General features: G+C 41.5%; 1 protein-coding gene across 5 annotated transcripts in view; it reads right to left on the bottom strand.

Moving 5' to 3' along the window:
- unc5a (unc-5 netrin receptor A) overlaps nt 1-20,004 on the bottom strand; it is a 595,272-nt gene that overhangs the window by 222,367 nt on the left and 352,901 nt on the right. For all 5 annotated transcript variants that reach the window (XR_009811458.2, XM_061927514.2, XM_061927515.2 and 2 more), the window contains exon 3: nt 6,099-6,242. Coding sequence is in view for 4 of the 5 variants with exons in the window: in XM_061927514.2 (XP_061783498.2) it covers nt 6,099-6,242 (144 nt within the window). In the remaining variant the exon portion in view is untranslated. The remainder of the gene's footprint in view (nt 1-6,098; nt 6,243-20,004) is intronic.

The raw sequence follows: 20,004 nt of genomic DNA, 5'->3' as shown, positions 1-20,004 counted from the left end.
TCTGGCTCTCAGATAAATCCTAGCTGACATTGCTTAACACGATCAATAATGAATAATTCCGCTGGTCATCACAGTGTTAAAAATAACCACGCATCAACCAGACTACAAAGCCATCAGCAACACCATACAGCACCAGAAGTCTCATTAATGGTAAGAAGTATTTTATTTATTATTGGTTACCTTCAGAATAACTGTTATTAAAAAGAAAAAGAGACTTATTATACCGTATTTTTCGGAGTATAAGTCGCTCCGGAGTATAAATCGCACCGGCCGAAAATGCATAATAAAGAAGGAGAAAAACATATATAAGTCGCACTAGAGTATAAGTCGCATTTTTTGGGGAAATTTATTTGATAAAACCCAACACCAAGAATAGACATTTGAAAGGCAATTTAAAATAAATAAAGAATAGTGAACAACAGGTTGAATAAGTGTACGTTATATGAGGCATAAATAACCAACTGAGAACGTGCCTGGTATGTTAACGTAACATATTATGGTAAGAGTCATTCAAATATCTATAACATATAGAACATGCTATACGTTTACCAAACAATCTGTCACTCCTAATCGCTAAATCCCATGAAATCTTATACGTCTAGTCTCTTACGTGAATGAGCTAAATAATATTATTTGATATTTTACGGTAATGTGTTAATAATTTCACACATAAGTCGCTCCTGAAAAAAACTGCAATTTATAGTCGGAAAAATACGGTATTCTTCATCGTATTTGCTGGTCTTTTTATTCCTGTGCACTTCTTCTACTGAGTTGAACAGGCAGCCTTGTTAAAGGGGAACATTATCACAATTTCAGAAGGGTAAAAACCATTAAAAATCAGTTCCCAGTGGCTTATTTTATTTTTCGAAGTTTTTTTCAAAATTTTACCCATCACGCAATATCCCTAAAAAAAGCTTCAAAGTGCCTGATTTTAACCATCGTTATATACACCCGTCCATTTTCCTGTGACGTCACATAGTGAAGCCAACACAAACAAACATGGCGGAAAGAACAGCAAGCTATAGCGACATTAGCTCGGATTCAGACTCGGATTTCAGCGGTTCAAGCGATTCAACAGATTACGCATGTATTGAAACGGATGGTTGTAGTGTGGAGGCAGGTAGCGAAAACGAAATTGAAGAAGAAACTGAAGCTATTGAGCCATATCGGTTTGAACCGTATGCAAGCGAAACCGACGAAAACGACACGACAGCCAGCGACACGGGAGAAAGCGAGGACGAATTCGGCGATCGCCTTCTAACCAACGATTGGTATGTGTTTGTTTGGCATTAAAGGAAACTAACAACTATGAACTAGGTTTACAGCATATGAAATACATTTGGCAACAACATGCACTTTGACAGTGCAGACAGCCCGATTTTCATCAATTAATATATTCTGTAGACATACCCTCATCCGCTCTCTTTTCCTGAAAGCTGATCTGTCCAGTTTTGGAGTTGATGTCAGCAGGCCAGGGAAGCTAGGGTCGATATTCTTCTCTTGATCATCTTCGGTGGCATAAGGGACGGTGTGCGCCAAGACATCCAGGAGGTTTAGCTCGCTCGTCTGCGGGAACAAACTGCCGCCATTGCTTGCCGTGCTAGCGAGGTCCTTTGTCCCTGAATTGCTCACACACTCCGGCAGATTCAATGGGGGTCTGGCGGCAGATTTCTTTGACTTTATCGTTGGAAATGCATCTGCTTTGAGTGTCGCAGGATATCCACACATTCTTGCCATCTCTGTCGTAGCATAGCTTTCGTCGGTAAAGTGTGCGGAACAAACGTCCAATTTCTTGCCACTTTCGCATCTTTGGGCCACTGGTGCAACTTGAATCCGTCCCTGTTCGTGTTGTTACACCCTCCGACAACACACCGACGAGGCATGATGTCTCCAAGGTACGGAAAACAGTCGAAAAAACGGAAAATAACAGAGCTGATTTGACTCGGTGTTTGAGAAAATGGCGGATTGCTTCCCGTTGTGACGTCATCGCTTCGAGAGCGAATAATAGAAAAACGTTTAATTCGCCAAAATTCACCCATTTAGAGTTCGGAAATCGGTTAAAAAAAAAAAGGTCTTTTTTCTGCAACATCAAGGTATATATTGACGCTTACATAGGTCTGTGGTGATAATGTTCCCCTTTAAGTGATTTAAGCACTGCTGCCACCTAGCTGGAGGCTTGTGTATCATTCAAGTGTGAAGTGAAGAGAAGTATATTTATATAGCGCTTTTCTCTAGTGACTCAAAGCGCTTTTACATAGTGAAACCCAATAACTAAGTAACATTTAAACCAGTGTGGATGGCACTGGGAGCAGGTGGGTAAGATGTCTTGGCCAAGGACACAACGGCAGTGACTTGGATGGCGGAAGCGGGGATCGAACCTGGAACCCTCAGGTTGCTGGCACGGCCACTCTACCAACTGAGCCATACCGCCCCAAGTGTGAAAACAGACATTATTAATCTCACGCCCCCGACACCTCACCCAGTAATGAGTTTTCAAAAGGAGAGCTGATGTCATTCTGGAGCCTTCTACACACCCATTCTATACCATTTACTCTTCCAGGCTACAGCTGAGCTGGAGCCTATCCCAGCTGACTTTAGTGTTGATTTAGCTATATTGTGCCTGTGGCTGTAGTACTCTGTGGCATATTAGACACTGTGTTCCTGAGCAGTGGCTCCGGTTGTATCAAACAAGGGTAGTTTACCTTAAAGATTAAATGGATCCCTATTTATTGTGTGAATGCTTTGGAGCATTCACACAATAAATAGTATGGCTTTATTTTAATATGGTTTTTCTACACCAACATTCATGTATTTATTCTTATTATTCAACTTCAACTTATTATTATTCTTCTCCAGATTTTGGCGCGCTCCACCTTCCACATTTTTCACCCGATTCAAACCGTTTCAACTTCAAACTGTTTAGCCTATTCGGGAATTGCAAGCTTTCCCTTGAAAAATTCCAAAAATTCCCAGATTTCCCAGAATTCAAGTTTTTCCGGGGCATGAATGAATTGGCCATTTTTCAAACTTCCACCATTTCCACATTTTTCAACCTATTCAAACCATTCCACCTTCAACATATTCCACCATTCTGGAAATTTAAACTTCCCTTTTTTCCAAGTTCAAAAAAATTCCAGGATTTTCCAGAATTCCTGCTTTTCCAAAGCCCTATTTCCGCCCTTTTTACCAGCGACTACTCCTCCCACATTTTTCAACGCATTTCAACCATTCCCACGTCCAAACATTCCTCTTAATCAGGACAAAAAAACAAAGTCGTTTTTTGAACTGGAACAATTCCCAGTTTTCCCGAAACTCCAGGAATTCTGTAATTCCATTTCTCAATTCAACATGTTACTTCTTCAACATTTCTTGATCGATTTGAAAAATTCCAACACCAACTATTTCAAGTCATTCGGGCCATTCAAGTTTTTTTTACCATTTTCCCAAAAATTCCTGCTTTTCCCGAAATCCCCAAATTGTTTGGAAATTCCCATTGAAATCAATGGGCCATTTTTCAAAGTTCCCCAATGCCCACATTTTGCATCTGATTCAAACTGTTCCAACTTCAAACTGTTCAGCCTATTCGGGAATTGCAGGCTTTCTCTTGACAAATTGCAAAAATTCCCATATTTCCCAGAATTCCAGGTTTTCCGGGGCATGAATGAATTGGCCATTTTTTAAACTTCCACCATTTCCACATTTTTCAACCTATTCAAACCATTCCACCTTCAACATATTCCACCATTCTGGAAATTCAAACTTTCCTTTTTTCCAAGTTCAAAAAAATTCCAGGATTTTCCAGAATTCCTGCTTTTCCAAAGCCCTATTTCCGCCCTTTTTACCGGCTACTACTCCTCCCACATTTTTTAACGCATTTCAACCGTTCCCACATCCAAACATTCCTCTTAATCAGGACAAATAAACAAAGTTGTTTTTTTGAACTGGAACAATTCCCAGTTTTCCCGAAACTCCAGGAATTCTGTAATTCCATTTCTCAATTCAACATGTTACTTCTTCAACATTTCTTGACCGATTTGAAAAATTCCAACACCAACTATTTCAAGTCATTCGGGCCATTCAAGTTTTTTACCATTTTCCAAAAAATTCCTGCTTTTCCCGAAATCCCCAAATTGTTTGGAAATTCCCATTGAAATCAATGGGCCATTTTTCAAAGTTCCCCAATTCCCACATTTTGCATCTGATTCAAACTGTTCCAACTTCAAACTGTTCAGCCTATTCGGGAATTGCAGGCTTTCCCTTGACAAATTGCAAAAATTCCCATATTTCCCAGAACTCCAGGTTTTCCGGGGCATGAATGAATTGGCCATTTTTTAAACTTCCACCATTTCCACATTTTTCAACCTATTCAAACCATTCCACCTTCAACATATTCCACCATTCTGGAAATTCAAACTTTCCTTTATTCCAAGTTCAAAAAAATTCCAGGATTTTCCAGAATTCCTGCTTTTCCAAAGCCCTATTTCCGCCCTTTTTACCGGCGACTACTCCTCCCACATTTTTCAACACATTTCAACCGTTCCCACGTCCAAAACATTCCTCTTAATCAGGACAAATAAACAAAGTCGTTTTTTTGAACTGGAACAATTCCCAGTTTTCCCGAAACTCCAGGAATTCCGTAATTCCATTTCTCAATTCAACATGTTACTACTACAACATTTCTTGACCGATTTGAACAATTCCAACACCAACTATTTCAACTCGTTCGGGCCATTCAAGTTTTTTACCATTTTCAAAAATCCCCAAATTGTTTGGAAATTCCAATTGAAATCAATGGGCCATTTTTCAAAGTTCCCTAATTCCCACATTTTGCATCCGATTCAAACTGTTCCAACTTCAAAATATTCTGCCTGTTTGGAAATTGTGTGCTCTACTTCAAAAATTCTAAAAAAAAATTCCAGGATTTTAGTTCAACTTTTCATACAGGCAATGCAATATTTTAGGGAACAAATAATACGGTATGCTCCTCAAGGGGGACTTGGAGCCAATTGGCAACGACATACCCACAAACTTTAGTTACCGTATTTTTCGGAGTATAAGTCGCACCGGCCGAAAATGCATAATAAAGAAGGGAAAAAACATATATAAGTCGCACTGGAGTATAAGTTGCATTTTTTGGGGACATTTATTTGATAAAACCCAACACCAAGAATAGACATTTGAAAGGCAATTTAAAATAAATAAAGAATAGTGAACAACAGGCTGAATAAGTGTACGTTATATGAGGCATAAATAACCAACTGAGAACGTGCCTGGTATGTTAACGTAACATATTATACGTCTAGTCTCTTACGTGAATGAGCTAAATAATATTATTTGATATTTTACGGTAATGTGTTAATAATTTCACACATAAGTCCAACCAACTGAGAACGTGCCTGGTATGTTAACGTAACATATTATGGTAAGAGTCATTCAAATAACTATAACATATAGAACATGCTATACGTTTACCAAACAATCTGTCACTCCTAATCGCTAAATCCCATGGAATCTTGTACGTCGAGTCTCTTACGTGAATGAGCTAAATAATATTATTTGATATTGTACGGTAATGTGTTAATAATTTCACCTATAAGTCGCTCCCGAGTATAAGTCGCACACTGCACACAAGTCGCAAACTATGAAAAAAACTGCAATTTATTGTCGGAAAAATACGGTATTCTTCATCGTATTTGCTGGTCTTTTTATTAAATTTATTAAATTCCCATTGAAATCAATGGGCCATTTTTCAAAGTTCCCCAATTCCCACATTTTGCATCTGATTCAAACTGTTCCAACTTCAAAATATTCTGCCTGTTTGGAAATTGTGTGCTCTACTTCAAAAATTCTAAAAAAAAATTCCAGGATTTCAGTTCAACTTCAGCATAGGAGCAATCACACGCAATTCCTTCAGGAATTGCCTGTTCTAGTTATGTACAATTTTTTCTTTTATTATTAGAAATAATGGATTGCGCAGCAGACTCGATGCTCCCATGCTCTGCATATTTCATTACATTTTTTGCAACCTTTACAGTGACTTTTCTCAGGTGAAATATTGCATGCAAAATAACATGGTAATTCATTTCAAGGGCACTCACAAGCAATCCTGATGTACGCTTTTTGGCTTTTCTGGGTTCCGGTGGTGCTCCAAGCGACACATTGACACCAGTACTCATCGAGGCCGAAGACTTTCTCCACCTGCTGTCTGGTGATTTCTATTGTCACCTGCATGACTGGCAGAGCTGCAAATAAAAAGGAAAAATAGAGGTGAGTTTATTGAATTTTCTCAACAAATGAGTCAAAACTTTTTCTTACACAAATCCAGCCATGAAAATGTGGAAATTAGTGCAGATTAAACAAGCAGGGAACTATAATCGTATACAAACAGAGTGCTTGTTAACTGAGGAAAATGAAAAGAGCGCCCACAGCTATCATTGGTGCCATTTGGAAGGTAGAAAAAAACTGCAACAGTTGGGATGAAATGCACACAACAAATAAACTACCCAGCCTATCCTCCATAGTTAAATCCACATAATTAAATCTCTGTAATGCAGTACAAAAATAAAGTTAATGCTTAAAGACAAGCCTTCAGGAAGACAAACCAGATTGGAAAAAAAATCATCTGTGCTAAACAGTTCAAACTATTTCAGGAGTGCTGCCTATTTTTGTTGTATTTTCCTTTGACCTTTTATTCCCGCTCTAATCCAGAGCTCATTTGTGTTGTCTTGAGTCCGACTATGTACAGTCGTGGTCAAGAGTTGACATACACTTGTAAAGAACATAATGTCATGGCTGTCTTGAGTTTCCAATCATTTCTACAACTTTTTTGTGATAGAGTGATTGGAGCACATACTTGTTGGTCACAAAGAACATTCATGAAGTTTGGTTCTTTTGTGAATGTATTATAGGTCTACTGAAAATGTGGTCAAAAGTATACATACAGCAATGTTAATATTTGCTTACATGTCCCTTGGCAAGTTTCACTGCAATAAGGCGCTTTTGGTAGCCATCCACAAGCTTCTGCTTGAATTCTTGACCACTCATCTTGACAAAATTGATGCAGTTCAGCTAAATTTGTTGGTTTTATGACATGGACTTGTTTCTTCAGCATTGTCAGGACTTGGGAAGGCCATTCTAAAACCTTCATTCTAGCCTGATTTAGCCATTCCTTTACCACGTTTGACGTGGTGTTTGGGGTCATTGTCCTGTTGGAACACCCAACTGCGCCCAAGACCCAACCTCCGAGCTGATGATTTTAAGGTTGTCCTGAAGAATTTGGAGGTTTTCCTCCTTTTTCATTGTCCCATTTACTCTCTGTAAAGCACCAGTTCCATTGGCAGCAAAACAGGCCCAGAGCATAGTACTATCATCACCATGCTTGGCGGTAGGGATGGTGTTCCTGGGATTAAAGGCCTCACCTTTTCTCCTCCAAACATATTACTGGGTATTGTGGCCAAACAGCTACATTTTTGTTTCATCTGCCATCACATGGCATACTTGCCAACCCTCCCGGATTTTCCGGGAGACTCCCGAAATTCAGCGCCTCTCTCGAAAACCTCCCGGGACAAATTTTCTCCCGAAAATCTCCCGAAATTCAGGCGGAGCTGGAAGCCACGCCCCCTCCAGCTCCATGCGGACCTGAGTGACGTGTCAACAGCCTGTATTCACGTCCGATTTCCCACAATATAAACAGCGTGCCTGCCCAAACACGTTATAACTGTAGAATGATGGAGGGCGATATCTTGGTTTCTTATGTGGGTTTATTGTTAGGCAGTTTCATTAACGTCCTCCCAGCGCGGTAACAACACACAACAACAGCAGTCATGTTTTATTCTACCGTAAAGCAGTTCGTCTGCCGTAAACAGCAATGTTGTTGTAACACATTGAGTTGGAGGCAATAACCAGGCGAGGTGATGAAGTACGTCTCTTTACTGTAGACTTCAGAACAGACTCACACACTTGACGTCAGGTGCGCAACACCACGTAAATCGTTGGCCAACCAAAAAGTAACCCCAGTACGCTATAGCCAAAATTCACCAGGAGATGGCAACAGACACACATAGATCACTCTATTACATTCCTCCCCTTTTAGAAATGTAGAAGTTACTCAAAATAAATAAACAACCCAACCAAAAAATGCAGCAGCTCAATTAAAAAACTGTACTTAAGCCACATTTTTTTTTTTTTTTTTTTAGTACTGAACTCTTAACCCTCATTTGTAAACAATAACATGCTTATTATACAAACAGTATTTGTACACCTTCAGATTTTTATACTGTCTTCAGAGATTCAGTTTTTTTGGTGGTACTCGAAACCTTTCTGGGTACCTGCGAAAGGGTGTTCAGCATGGTTAGAAAAATAGTGACAGAGAATAGGACAAGGATGGACAATTCAACCCTTAACTCAACAATGAGTAGATGAGTGTTATGTGTGTGTATATGTGTAAATAAATGACCACTGAAATTCAAGTATTTCTTTTATATATATATATATATATATATATATATACCGTATTTTCCGCACTATTAGCCGCACCTAAAAACCACAAATTTACTCAAAAGCTGACAGTGCGGCTTATAACCCGGTGCGCTTTATATATGGATTAATATTAAGATTCATTTTCATAAAGTTTAGGTCTCGCAACTACGGTAAACAGCCGCCATCTTTTTTCCCCGTAGAAGAGGAAGCGCTTCTTCTTCTACGGCAAGCAACCGCCAAGGTAAGCACCCGCCCCCATAGAAGAGGAAGCGCTTCTTCTTCTACTGTAAGCAACCACCCGCCCCCGTAGAAGAAGAAGAAGGGCGCGGATATTACGTTTCATTTCCTTTGTGTGTTTACATCTGTAAAGACCACAAAATGGCTCCTACTAAGCGACAGGTTTCCGGTTCATGAAAAGACGCAATCTCTCCATCCGCACACGGACTACTATTTCACAGCAACTGCCTAAAGACTTTCAAGAAAAGCTGGCTACTTTCCGTGCATATTGTAAAAACAAGATAGCTGAAAAAAAGATCCGGCCAGAGAACATTATCAACATGGACGAGGTTCCACTGACTTTTGATATTCCTGTGAACCGCACTGTGGATACAACGGGAGCACGTACGGTGAATATTCGCACCACAGGGAATGAGAAGTCGTCCTTCACTGTGGTTCGAGCTTGCCATGCTAATGGCCAGAAACTTCCACCCATGGTGATATTCAAAAGGAAGACCTTGCCAAAAGAGACCTTTCCAGCCGGCGTCATCATAAAAGCTAACTCGAAGGGATGGATGGATGAAGAAAAGATGAGCGAGTGGTTAAGGGAAGTTTACGCGAAGAGGCCGGGTGGCTTTTTTCACGCAGCTCCGTCCATGTTGATATACGACTCCATGCGCGCCCACATCACGCTGGTTTTTAATATATTATTAAAGTTTGACTGACCTATCTGATTGTTTTTTTGACATTCCCTTTAGCGCAGTTAGATGCGGCTTATAACACGGGGCGGCTTATAGGTGGACAAAGTTTTGAAATATGCCGTTCGTTGAAGGCGCGGCTTATAACCCAGGGCGGCTTATGGTGCGGACAATACGGTATATAAAATGAAATAAATATATATATAGCTAGAATTCACCGAAAGTCAAGTATTTTATATATATATATATATATATATATATATATATATATATGAAATACTTGACTTGGTGAATTCTAGATGTAAATATACTCCTCCCCTCTTAGCCACGCCCCCGCCCCACCCCGACCACGCCCCCCCACCCCCCACCTCCCGAAATCGGAGGTCTCAAGGTTGGCAAGTATGATCACATGGACAAAGGTAAGACCTTCTGGAAGAAAGTTATAATCTTTGCTTTATGGGGTCTTTTCCAGAGAGGTGTTCAACCTTTCAGATGAACACCAAAAAATCTAGGGAGCCGCAGAGGACATCAGACATCTGCCAGACTCGCAATGCTGCATGTACGCCGCCTGTATATTTAAGTTTCAATGGAGTGTCACTCTTCAATTCCATTTGCGTAAAAGCACTTTGTGACACTCCTGCATTGCGCACACACACTTGATCTGTCTGCAGTGATATGCTTCCAGCTCCAGACACAAGTTGGTGGAAGCTGGCCAAAGAGGTACCTATCAGGCCATCAAACCTATACAGCAATTATGTAAAGCATGGGTCTCGGACCGGTTTAACGAAGGCATTATTTTCAGGGACCGGCTTTCCACTTGTGCCAGATAAATACAGCAAAAATAAGTGCATGAAAAATACACAACTCACTATAACGCGGAATGAGTGGGAGCCCTGGGCTTGTTTCTTTACAATGAGAGCCCCAGCAGTTTGATGGTAGCCTCTTTATATGTTCATAAATGTGCATTGTATCATGTCATAAAGTTATATCAAATATAAGAAATATTTGGAGTTTTATTGTACATCTATAAACAAGCTTATTGGTGTGTCTAGTGCAGAGGTCGGCATCCCAACATGTTGAAAGAGCCGTATTGGACCACAAATATAAAAAACAAATCTGTTTGGAGCCGCAAAAACTTAAAAGCCTTATGTAAATGTTATAATGAAGGCAACACATTAAGTACCGTATTTTTCGGGGTATAAGTCGCACCGGAGTATAAGTCGCACCTGCCGAAAATGCATAATAAAAAAGGAAAAAAACATAGAAGTCGCAAACTATGAAAAAAACTGCGACTTATAGTCCGAAAAATATGGTAAGTGTCTCAGAACTCCTGGAAATTACTGGCTTTAAACTGCCGAAAGTATATATGTGTGCGTCCAAGTTAAAGGAAAGGGTGTCTTCTTCTAATGGATTTATTACAGTCTTTGCAAGATGGGTAACATTTGCTGTGGTCTGCAACAACATGGCACACAATCAGAAATGCAGCCAATATTACATATTCATACATACATGTGTCATGGGACATGCAAATATAACTTAGATACACAGAGGACATAAGTCAAGGAAATTAGATGAACTCAAAAATACCTATAAACAAAGCATAATGATGCTATATGTGCACACAGCTAGCCTCAATAGCATGTTAGCATGGATTATTAGCACTCCACGCAAGTTAATAACGACAAAGCTGACCTTTGTGCATTCACGCACAGCATAAAATGTTTGGTGGACAAAATGAGACAAAGAAGGAGTGGCATGAAACACATCTTTCTGTGGCAGCGACTGAGAAAGTTGTACATGGGACGGCGGCGCAGTGGAAGAATGACCGTGCGCGACCCGAGGGTCCCTGGTTCAATCCCCACCTACTCCCAACCTCGTCATGTCCGTTGTGTCCTGAGCAAGACACTTCACCCTTGCTCCTGATGGGTGCTGGTTAGCGCCTTGCATGACAGCTCCCTCCATCAGTGTGTGAATGTGTGTGTGAATGGGTAAATGTGGAAGTAGTGTCAAAGCGCTTTGAGTACCTTGAAGGTAGAAAAGCGCTATACAAGTACAACCCATTTATCATTTATTTACATGTAAACCAACTACGGTGAGTTCAAGGACCGCCAAAATTAGTAGGACAAAATGTCGCTGGCCAAATATTGACATCAGTGAAGCATAAACAAACATATTAAACAGTGGGCTTTCTAACAATTAGGAAGGTTTGTTTTATGTTTGTCCTTCTACAGAAACATCATTAAAACAACAAATACATTTTTCCCCCCATCTTTTTTTATTTTTGAAAAAGCTCCAGGGAGCCACTAGGGCGGTGCTAAAGAGCCGCTGGTTGCTGATCCCCGGTCTAGTGGGACAGTTGAAAGTTAAGTCGGAGAAAATGCATCCATCCATCCATCCATCTTCTTCCGCTTATCCGAGGTCGGGTCGCGGGGGCAGCAGCCTAAGCAGGGAAGCCCAGACTTCCCTCTCCCCAGCCACTTCGTCCAGATCTTCCCGGGGGATCTCAAGGCATTCCTAGGCCAGCCGGGAGACATAGTCTTCCCAACGTGTCCTGGGTCTTCCCCGTGGCCTCCTACTGGTCGGACGTGCGGCGTTCGGGTGGCATCCTGACCAGATGCCCAAACCACCTCATCTGGCTCCTCTCAATGTGGAGGAGCAGCGGCTTTACTTTGAGCTCCCCCCGGATGGCAGAGCTTCTCACCCTATCTCTAAGGGAGAGCCCGCCACCCGGCGGAGGAAACTCATTTCGGCCGCTTGTACCCGTGATCTTGTCTTTTCGGTCATAACCCAAAGCTCATGACCATAGGTGAGGATGGGAACGTAGATCGACCGGTAAATTGAGAGCTTTGCCTTCCGGCTCAGCTCCTTCTTCACCACAACGGATCGATACAGCGTCCGCATTACTGAAGACGCCGCACCGATCCGCCTGTCGATCTCACGATCCACTCTTCCCTCACTCGTGAACAAGACTCCGAGGTACTTGAACTCCTCCACTTGGGGCAAGATCTCCTCCCCAACCCGGAGATGGCACTCCACCCTTTTCCGGGCGAGAACCATTGACTCGGACTTGGAGGTGCTGATTCTAATCCCAGTCGCTTCACACTCGGCTGCGAACCAATCCAGTGAGAGCTGAAGATCCTGGCCAGATGAAGCCATCAGGACCACATCATCTGCAAAAAGCAGAGACCTAATCCTGCAGCCACCAAACCGGATCCCCTCAACGCCTTGACTGCGCCTAGAAATTCTGTCCATTAAAGTTATGAACAGAATCGTTGACAAAGGGCAGCCTTGGCGGAGTCCAACCCTCACTGGAAACGTGTCCGACTTACTGCCGGCAATGCGGACCAAGCTCTGACACTGATCGTACAGGGAGCGGGACCGCCACATTTAGACAGTCCGATACCCTATACTCTCTGAGCACTCCCCACAGGACTTCCCGAGGGACACGGTCGAATGCCTTCTTTCTCAAAGTCCACAAAGCGCATGTAGACTGATTGATCAAACTCCCATGCACCCTCAAGGACCCTGCAGAGAGTATAGAGCTGGTCCACAGTTCCACGACCAGGACGAAAACCACACTGTTCCTCCTGAATCCGAGGTTCGACTATCCGGCGTAGCCTCCTCTCCAGTACACCTGAATAGACCTTACCGAGAAGGCTGAGGAGTGTGATCCCACGATAGTTAGAACACACCCTACGGTTCCCCTTCTTAAAGAGAGGAACCACCACTCCGGTAATGCAGTCGTTTATAAATGATGTTTCTCAGTACTTGCACAGGCTACAGATATTACGGAAATTGTTGTTTTCTGCAAACAAATCGATGCTCTACATTGCCCTTGTACGACAATCTGTATCTGTAGCGACAAGAGGATGGACTATACTGATTAGTAGCTGCAGACAAACACACACACACAGATAGGTGGGCTTGAGGAGCTTACACGACACATTTGCAGAAAATCCAGCCTTGAGGCAATGCGTGCTCCCAAATTCTATCAACTTGTTCCGTGTACGTGCTTTACTCACAACAAAGGTACAGAAAAAAAAAGAAAACACACACACATATTGAGTGCAAGTTAAGTACTATTCTTGCTTTTTGTCTCGGTCTGTATGCACTAGTGCAAGGAAAGTGTCTGACTCAGCCGGTGAGAGAGAGCCCCTAAAAGTTTGAACAAATACCTAAAGTAAGAAAATAGGCACCGCTGGGAATCGACAAATGGAGCAGAAGAAACCTTCCTCCCCTTAAATCAGCACTGTGCAAACATTGGGGCTTTGCCGCTTAAAATGTCAAATGAAACGAAAGACAAACACATCTACTGGTATATTATATAACAGTCCCCTCGTCTTTAAGTGCAACCCCAAGAATGCTGCTTGTTCTTACAGTTGAAAGAGCCACACAATACAGTAGGACAGGACAATTTGTTGCACCGCTTATAGGACATAAAAATAATCTATTCAAGAACCAACTCACGATCATCAAACCTTTTCAACTGTACAGGCAATGTTTAAGTAACATCCTAAATTGTAATTAAAGTGGGGATTACGTTAATTACTGTTGATATTACGCAGTAAAACAAAACTCTAGGACAAAGTTAAATAGTAACACAATAAAACCCTCCCTTTTCATTCATCCATCCATCTATCTTGTATTCAAGGAATGACTGTGTGTTACTAGTTGGAATGCGATTTGGCTGCTTCCAGGTGGTGCTGTGCGATACTAATATATATATATATATATATATATATATATATATATATATATATATCAATCAATCAATCAATCAATCAATGTTTATTTATAAAGCCCTAAATCACAAGTGTCTCAAAGGGCTGCACAAGCCCCAACGACATCCTCGGTACAGAGCCCACATAAGGGCAAGGAAAAACTCACCCCAGTGGGACGTCGATGTGAATGACTATGAGAAACCTTGGAGAGGACCGCATATGTGGGTAACCCCCCCCTCTAGGGGAGACCGAATGCAATGGATGTCGAGTGGGTCTGACATAATATTGTGAGAGTATATATACATATATATATATATATATATATGTATGTGTGGGAAAAAAATCACAAGACTATTTCATCTCTACAGGCCTGTTTCATGAGGGGGGGTACCCTCAATCGTCAGGAGATCCTGATGATTGAGGGAACCTCTCATGAAACAGGCCTGTAGAGATGAAGTAGTCTTGTGATTTTTTTCCCCACACATACATATATTGCGCTCTACTACGGTATCGAGCACTATTTTTTGGATAACCTTATTAAGACATATATATATATATATATATATATATATATATATATATATATATATATATATACAGTACAGGCCAAAAGTTTGGACACACCTCCTCATTCAATGCGTTTTCTTTATTTTCATGACTATTTACATTGTAGATAATCACTGAAGGCATCAAAACTATGAATGAACACAATGTGTAGTTTACTGTACTTAACAAAAAAAGGTGAAATAACTGAAAACATGTTTTATATTCTAGTTTCTTCAAAATAGCCACCCTTTAATCTGAATACTGCTTTGCACACTCTTGGCATTCTCTGGATGAGCTTCCAGAGGTAGTCACCTGAAATGGTTTTCACTTCACAGGTGTGCCTTATCAGGGTTGATTAGTGGAATTTCTTGCTTTATCAATGGGGTTGGGACCATCAGTTGTGTTGTGAATGAGAAGGTATGTCCAAACTTTTGTGTGTGTGTGTGTGTGTATATATATATATATATATATATATATATATATATATATATACAAACCCCGTTTCCATATGAGTTGGGACATTGCGTTAGATGTAAATATAAACGGAATACAATGATTTGCAAATCCTTTTTAACCCATATTCAGTTGAATATGCTACAAAGACAACATTTTTGATGTACAAACTGATAAACAGTTTTTTTTTTTGCAAATAATCATTAACTTTAGAATTTGATGCCAGCAACACGTGACAAAGAAGTTGGGAAAGGTGGCAATAAATACTGATAAAGTTGAGGAATGCTCATCAAACACTTATTTGGAACATCCCACAGGTGTGCAGGCTAATTGGGAACAGGTGGGTGCCATGATTGGGTATAAAAACAGCTTCCCAAAAAATGCTCAGTTTTTCACGAGAAAGGATGGGGCGAGGTACACCTCTTTGTCCACAACTGCGTGAGCAAATAGTCAAACAGTTTAAGAACAACGTTTCTCAAAGTGCAATTGCAAGAAATGTAGGGATTTCAACATCTACGGTCCATAATATCCTCAAAAGGTTCAGAAAATCTGGAGAAATCACTCCACGTAAGCGGCATGGCCGGAAACCAACATTGAATGACCGTGACCTTCGATCCCTCAGACGGCACTGTATCAAAAACCAACATCAATCGCTAAAGGATATCACCACATGGGCTCAGGAACACTTCAGAAAACCACTGTCACTAAATACAGTTGGTCGCTACATCTGTAAGTGCAAGTTAAAGCTCTACTATACAAAGCGAAAGCCATTTATCAACAACATCCAGAAACGCCGCCGACTTCTCTGGGCCCGAGATCATCTAAGATGGACTCATGCAAAGTGGAAAAGTGTTCTGTGGTCTGACGAGTCCACATTTCAAATTGTTTTTGGAAATATTCGACATCGTGTCATCCGGACCAAAGGGGAAGCGAACCATCCAGACTGTTATCGACGCAAAGTTCAAAAGCCAGCATCTGTGATGGTATGGGGGTGCATTAGTGACCAAGGCATGGGTAACTTACACATCTGTGAAGGCACCATTAATGCTGAAAGGTACATACAGGTTTTGGAACAACATATGCTGCCATCTAAGCACCGTCTTTTTCATGGACGCCCCTGCTTATTTCAGCAAGACAATGCCAAGCCACATTCAGCACGTGTTACAACAGCGTGGCTTCGTAAAAAAGAGTGCAGGTACTTTCCTGGCTCGCCTGCAGTCCAGACCGGTCTCCCATCGAAAATGTGTGGTGCATTATGAAGCGTAAAATACGACAGCGGAGACCCCGGACTATTGAACGACTGAAGCTCTACATAAAACAAGAATGGGAAAGAATTCTACTTTCAAAGCTTCAACAATTACTTTCCTCAGTTCCCAATCGTTTATTGAGTGTTGTTAAAAGAAAAGGTGATGTAACACAGTGGTGAACATGCCCTTTCCCAACTACTTTGGCACGTGTTGCAGCCATGAAATTCTAAGTTAATTATTTGAAAAAAAAAAAAGTTTATGAGTTTGAATATCAAATATTTTGTCTTTGTAGTGCATTCAATTGAATATGGGTTGAAAAGGATTTGCAAATTATTGTTTTCCGTTTATATTTACATCTAACACAATTTCCCAACTCATATGGAAACGGGGTTTGTATATATAAATATGTATATATATATATACATTAGAGATGCGCGGTTTGCGGGCACAACCGCGGAGTCCGCGGATTATCCGCGGATCGGGCGGATGAAATAAAAAAAAATTAGATTTTATCCGCGGGTCGGGTCGGTTGAAATAAAAAAAAATTAGATTTTAAATAGATTCAGGCGGGTGGCAGTTAAACCAATTCGGAAATATATATACATAGTTAAATGTTGTTACCCACATACGAAAAACGAGCAGGCACCTGCTGCATATGCCACAACAGAAGAAAAAAAAAAAAAGAGATGGACACTTTTACGGAGCGGAGAAGGGACGAGGCCCCTTCCCCCGAGAGGGCCCCACCGGGAGCCGTAGCTGAGGCGATCCGCGAGAAGGGCCCGACGCACGTCCAGGGTCACCACCGCGCCCACCGCACCGACACCCCGCCTCGTCCGCCTTCGCCGCGGCCGGCGTCACGCGCAGCAGGTAAGCAGCTTACCTGCCCGCCACCCCCGTGGCCGGGGGCTCGTAACAGGGGTCACTCCGCGCGCTCCGCCCGCGCAGCTTACCTGCCCGCCACCCCTGTTGCTGGGGGCGCGTAACAGGGGTCACTCCGCGCGCAGTGCGCTCACGAAAGGGGTGGGGCTCACCCTGGTTGATATAGACAGCAGGACGGTGGCCATGGAAGTCGGAACCCGCTAAGGAGTGTGTAACAACCCACCTGCCGAATCAACTAGCCCTGAAAATTGCGCTCTAGCGCCCCCTAGGAAGAAAACACAGACAAAACTGCTCCTAGGAAGAAAACACAGACAAAACTTCCTGTAACTTCCAGTAGGAATGTCGTAGAGACATGAAACCTCTATGTAGGTCTCACTTAGACCTATATTTCATACACTGACAACCCCTAGCAAAAATCAACAGGAAATTTGCAATTCCCCCTTCAAAACAAAAGTTTTTTAAAAACCGGTCACCTTTTTTCAAACATTATCTCCTCTGAGCGCGTTTGTCGTGTCGGCTTCAAACTAGCACAGGAGAGAGATTGAACCCTTCTGATTAAAAGTTGACGAAAGAGTTTTAATTACTGCTCCGGTTTGAATTTTATGTGCCGTCAAAGTCGGTCCCGTCCATCGCTGCTTGCAGCTTTAATTGTTGTTGTTTTTAGCTTATTTCAGGCGGTAGAATTGTGACACATGTTCTTTTATGACGTGACATTTATAACATTCATCCCAAAAAGTGAAGTGAAGTGAATGGCAAATATCCATATCATCCAGCTGAAGCGAGTCAACCTTAAAACCTGAAAGTAAAATGAAAATCTGGTACAGCTGTAGAGATGAAATACAGTGCGGCGTTAAAAAAATGCAATAGCTTTTGATTCAGACTGTGCTCAGAGCAGTTTATATATGCATATCATTTGTGGTAGAAGCCATATATTAGAAGACATACAGTATATTAGGTGTTCACTAACAGTATTCAATGCTGAGAAATGCTCTAGGAATGAATCTGATTAATGCAAACTTCTCCCTGTCTGAGCTAGAGGGTGAAGGGAATAAAAGATCAGAATGGAGATGCAATGCATGAACAATAGCAACCTGAGGTGAGAAATTCTGAGAGGAGCAATTTGAAAAGCTCTGCTTGCCAGGGTAATTGCATTCTGTTTCCTTATCTCTTCCCGTCGCCATAATTACCTGCTTGCTGTGTCTGACACCTTCAAGAAACACTGCTGTGAGTCACACCGTCCAATTTCCCTCCAATTAATGTGTACCGCCATATCATCGGGACGTTTTGGCGAGCAAAAAACAACTGCGAGCTTATAACCGTTAATATTGACACACTTGACTTAAAAATGCATTTCGTGTGCTGCCTTCAGAGCAAGAATTTACACTTCCTGCAAATTTTAAAAATGCTCACGTCCCGCTAAGTGAGGATTAAAAATATGACATTTTTCCTCTGGCCTTCGCTTGGAGCCGCATTTACAAATGAGCTTTTAATTACAACCTCGGAGAAAACGAGCAGAGGACACGCATACAGACACAGATTAGCTGTAATGAAACCCACTTGAACGTTAAAAGGCGAGAGGATTGACAAAGAAACATGAAGCGCATGTGTTAATATGACCTTTGACCCCTGGCTACCGCGCGTATTGAGAGCTGGACACAATGCACAATCAGCTGGGGTCGTCTCTGACAAGGACGGAGTCCAAAAGGGGCATCCATTGAAAAGCAGGGGTAAAAAAGGGAAAAGGAACCCATTTGACCTTTGCTACAGTATCTTGTGTTTCTAAATTGAGCCAAAGATGAACTTTATTTTTTTAAATGTATTTATTCCGGCAGACACACATATATAGCAACCCTTCAGCACTCTTTGTAATTTGACAGACATGCAACAGCACCCACCGAAAAGGGATACGGGAAAAAACTAGGGATGTCCGATAATGGCTTTTTGCCGATATCTGATATTCCGATATTTACCAACTCTTAATTACCTATACCAGGGGTCGGCAACCCGCGGCTCTAGAGCCGCCCTAGTGGCTCTCTGGAGCTTTTTCAGAAATGTATGAAAAATGGCAAAAAGATGAGGAGAAAAAAAATCTATTTTTTGTTTTAATATGGTTTCTGTAGGAGGACAAACATGACACAAACCTCCCTAATTGTTATAAAGCACACTGTTTATATTAAACATGCTTCACTGATTCGAGTATTTGGCAAGCGCCGTTTTGTCCTACTAATTTTGGCGGTCCTTGAACTCACCGTAGTTTGTTTACATGTATAACTTTCTCCGAGTTTCTAGGACGTGTTTTATGCCACTTCTTTTTCTGTCTCATTTTGTCCACCAAACTTTTAAGGTTGTGCATGAAAGGTGAGTTTTGTTGATGTTATTGACTTGTTGGAGTGCTAATCAGACATATTTGGTCACTGCATGACTGCAAGCTAATCGATGCTAACATGCTATTTAGGCTAGCTATATGTACATATTGCATCATTATGCCTCATTTGTAGCTATATTTGAGCTCATTTAGTTTTCCTTTAAGTAAATTTATTTCTCATGACACACTATCTGTATGTAATATGGCTTTTAATTTTTTGCGGCTCCAGACGGATTTTTTTTTTGTATTGTTGGTCCAATATGGCTCTTTCAACATTTTGGGTTGCCGACCCCTGACCTATACCGATATCAACCGATACTGATATATACAGTCGTGGAATTAACACATTATTATGCCTATGGTGAAGATCGGGGCCTTTTTAAAATAAATAAATAAATAAA

Source organism: Nerophis lumbriciformis, linkage group LG35, assembly GCF_033978685.3.
Source record: "Nerophis lumbriciformis linkage group LG35, RoL_Nlum_v2.1, whole genome shotgun sequence".
In the NCBI taxonomy this organism is placed as follows: domain Eukaryota; kingdom Metazoa; phylum Chordata; class Actinopteri; order Syngnathiformes; family Syngnathidae; genus Nerophis; species Nerophis lumbriciformis.
Note: the sequence above shows the minus strand (reverse complement) of the source record. Positions and strands in the feature narration are given on the sequence as shown.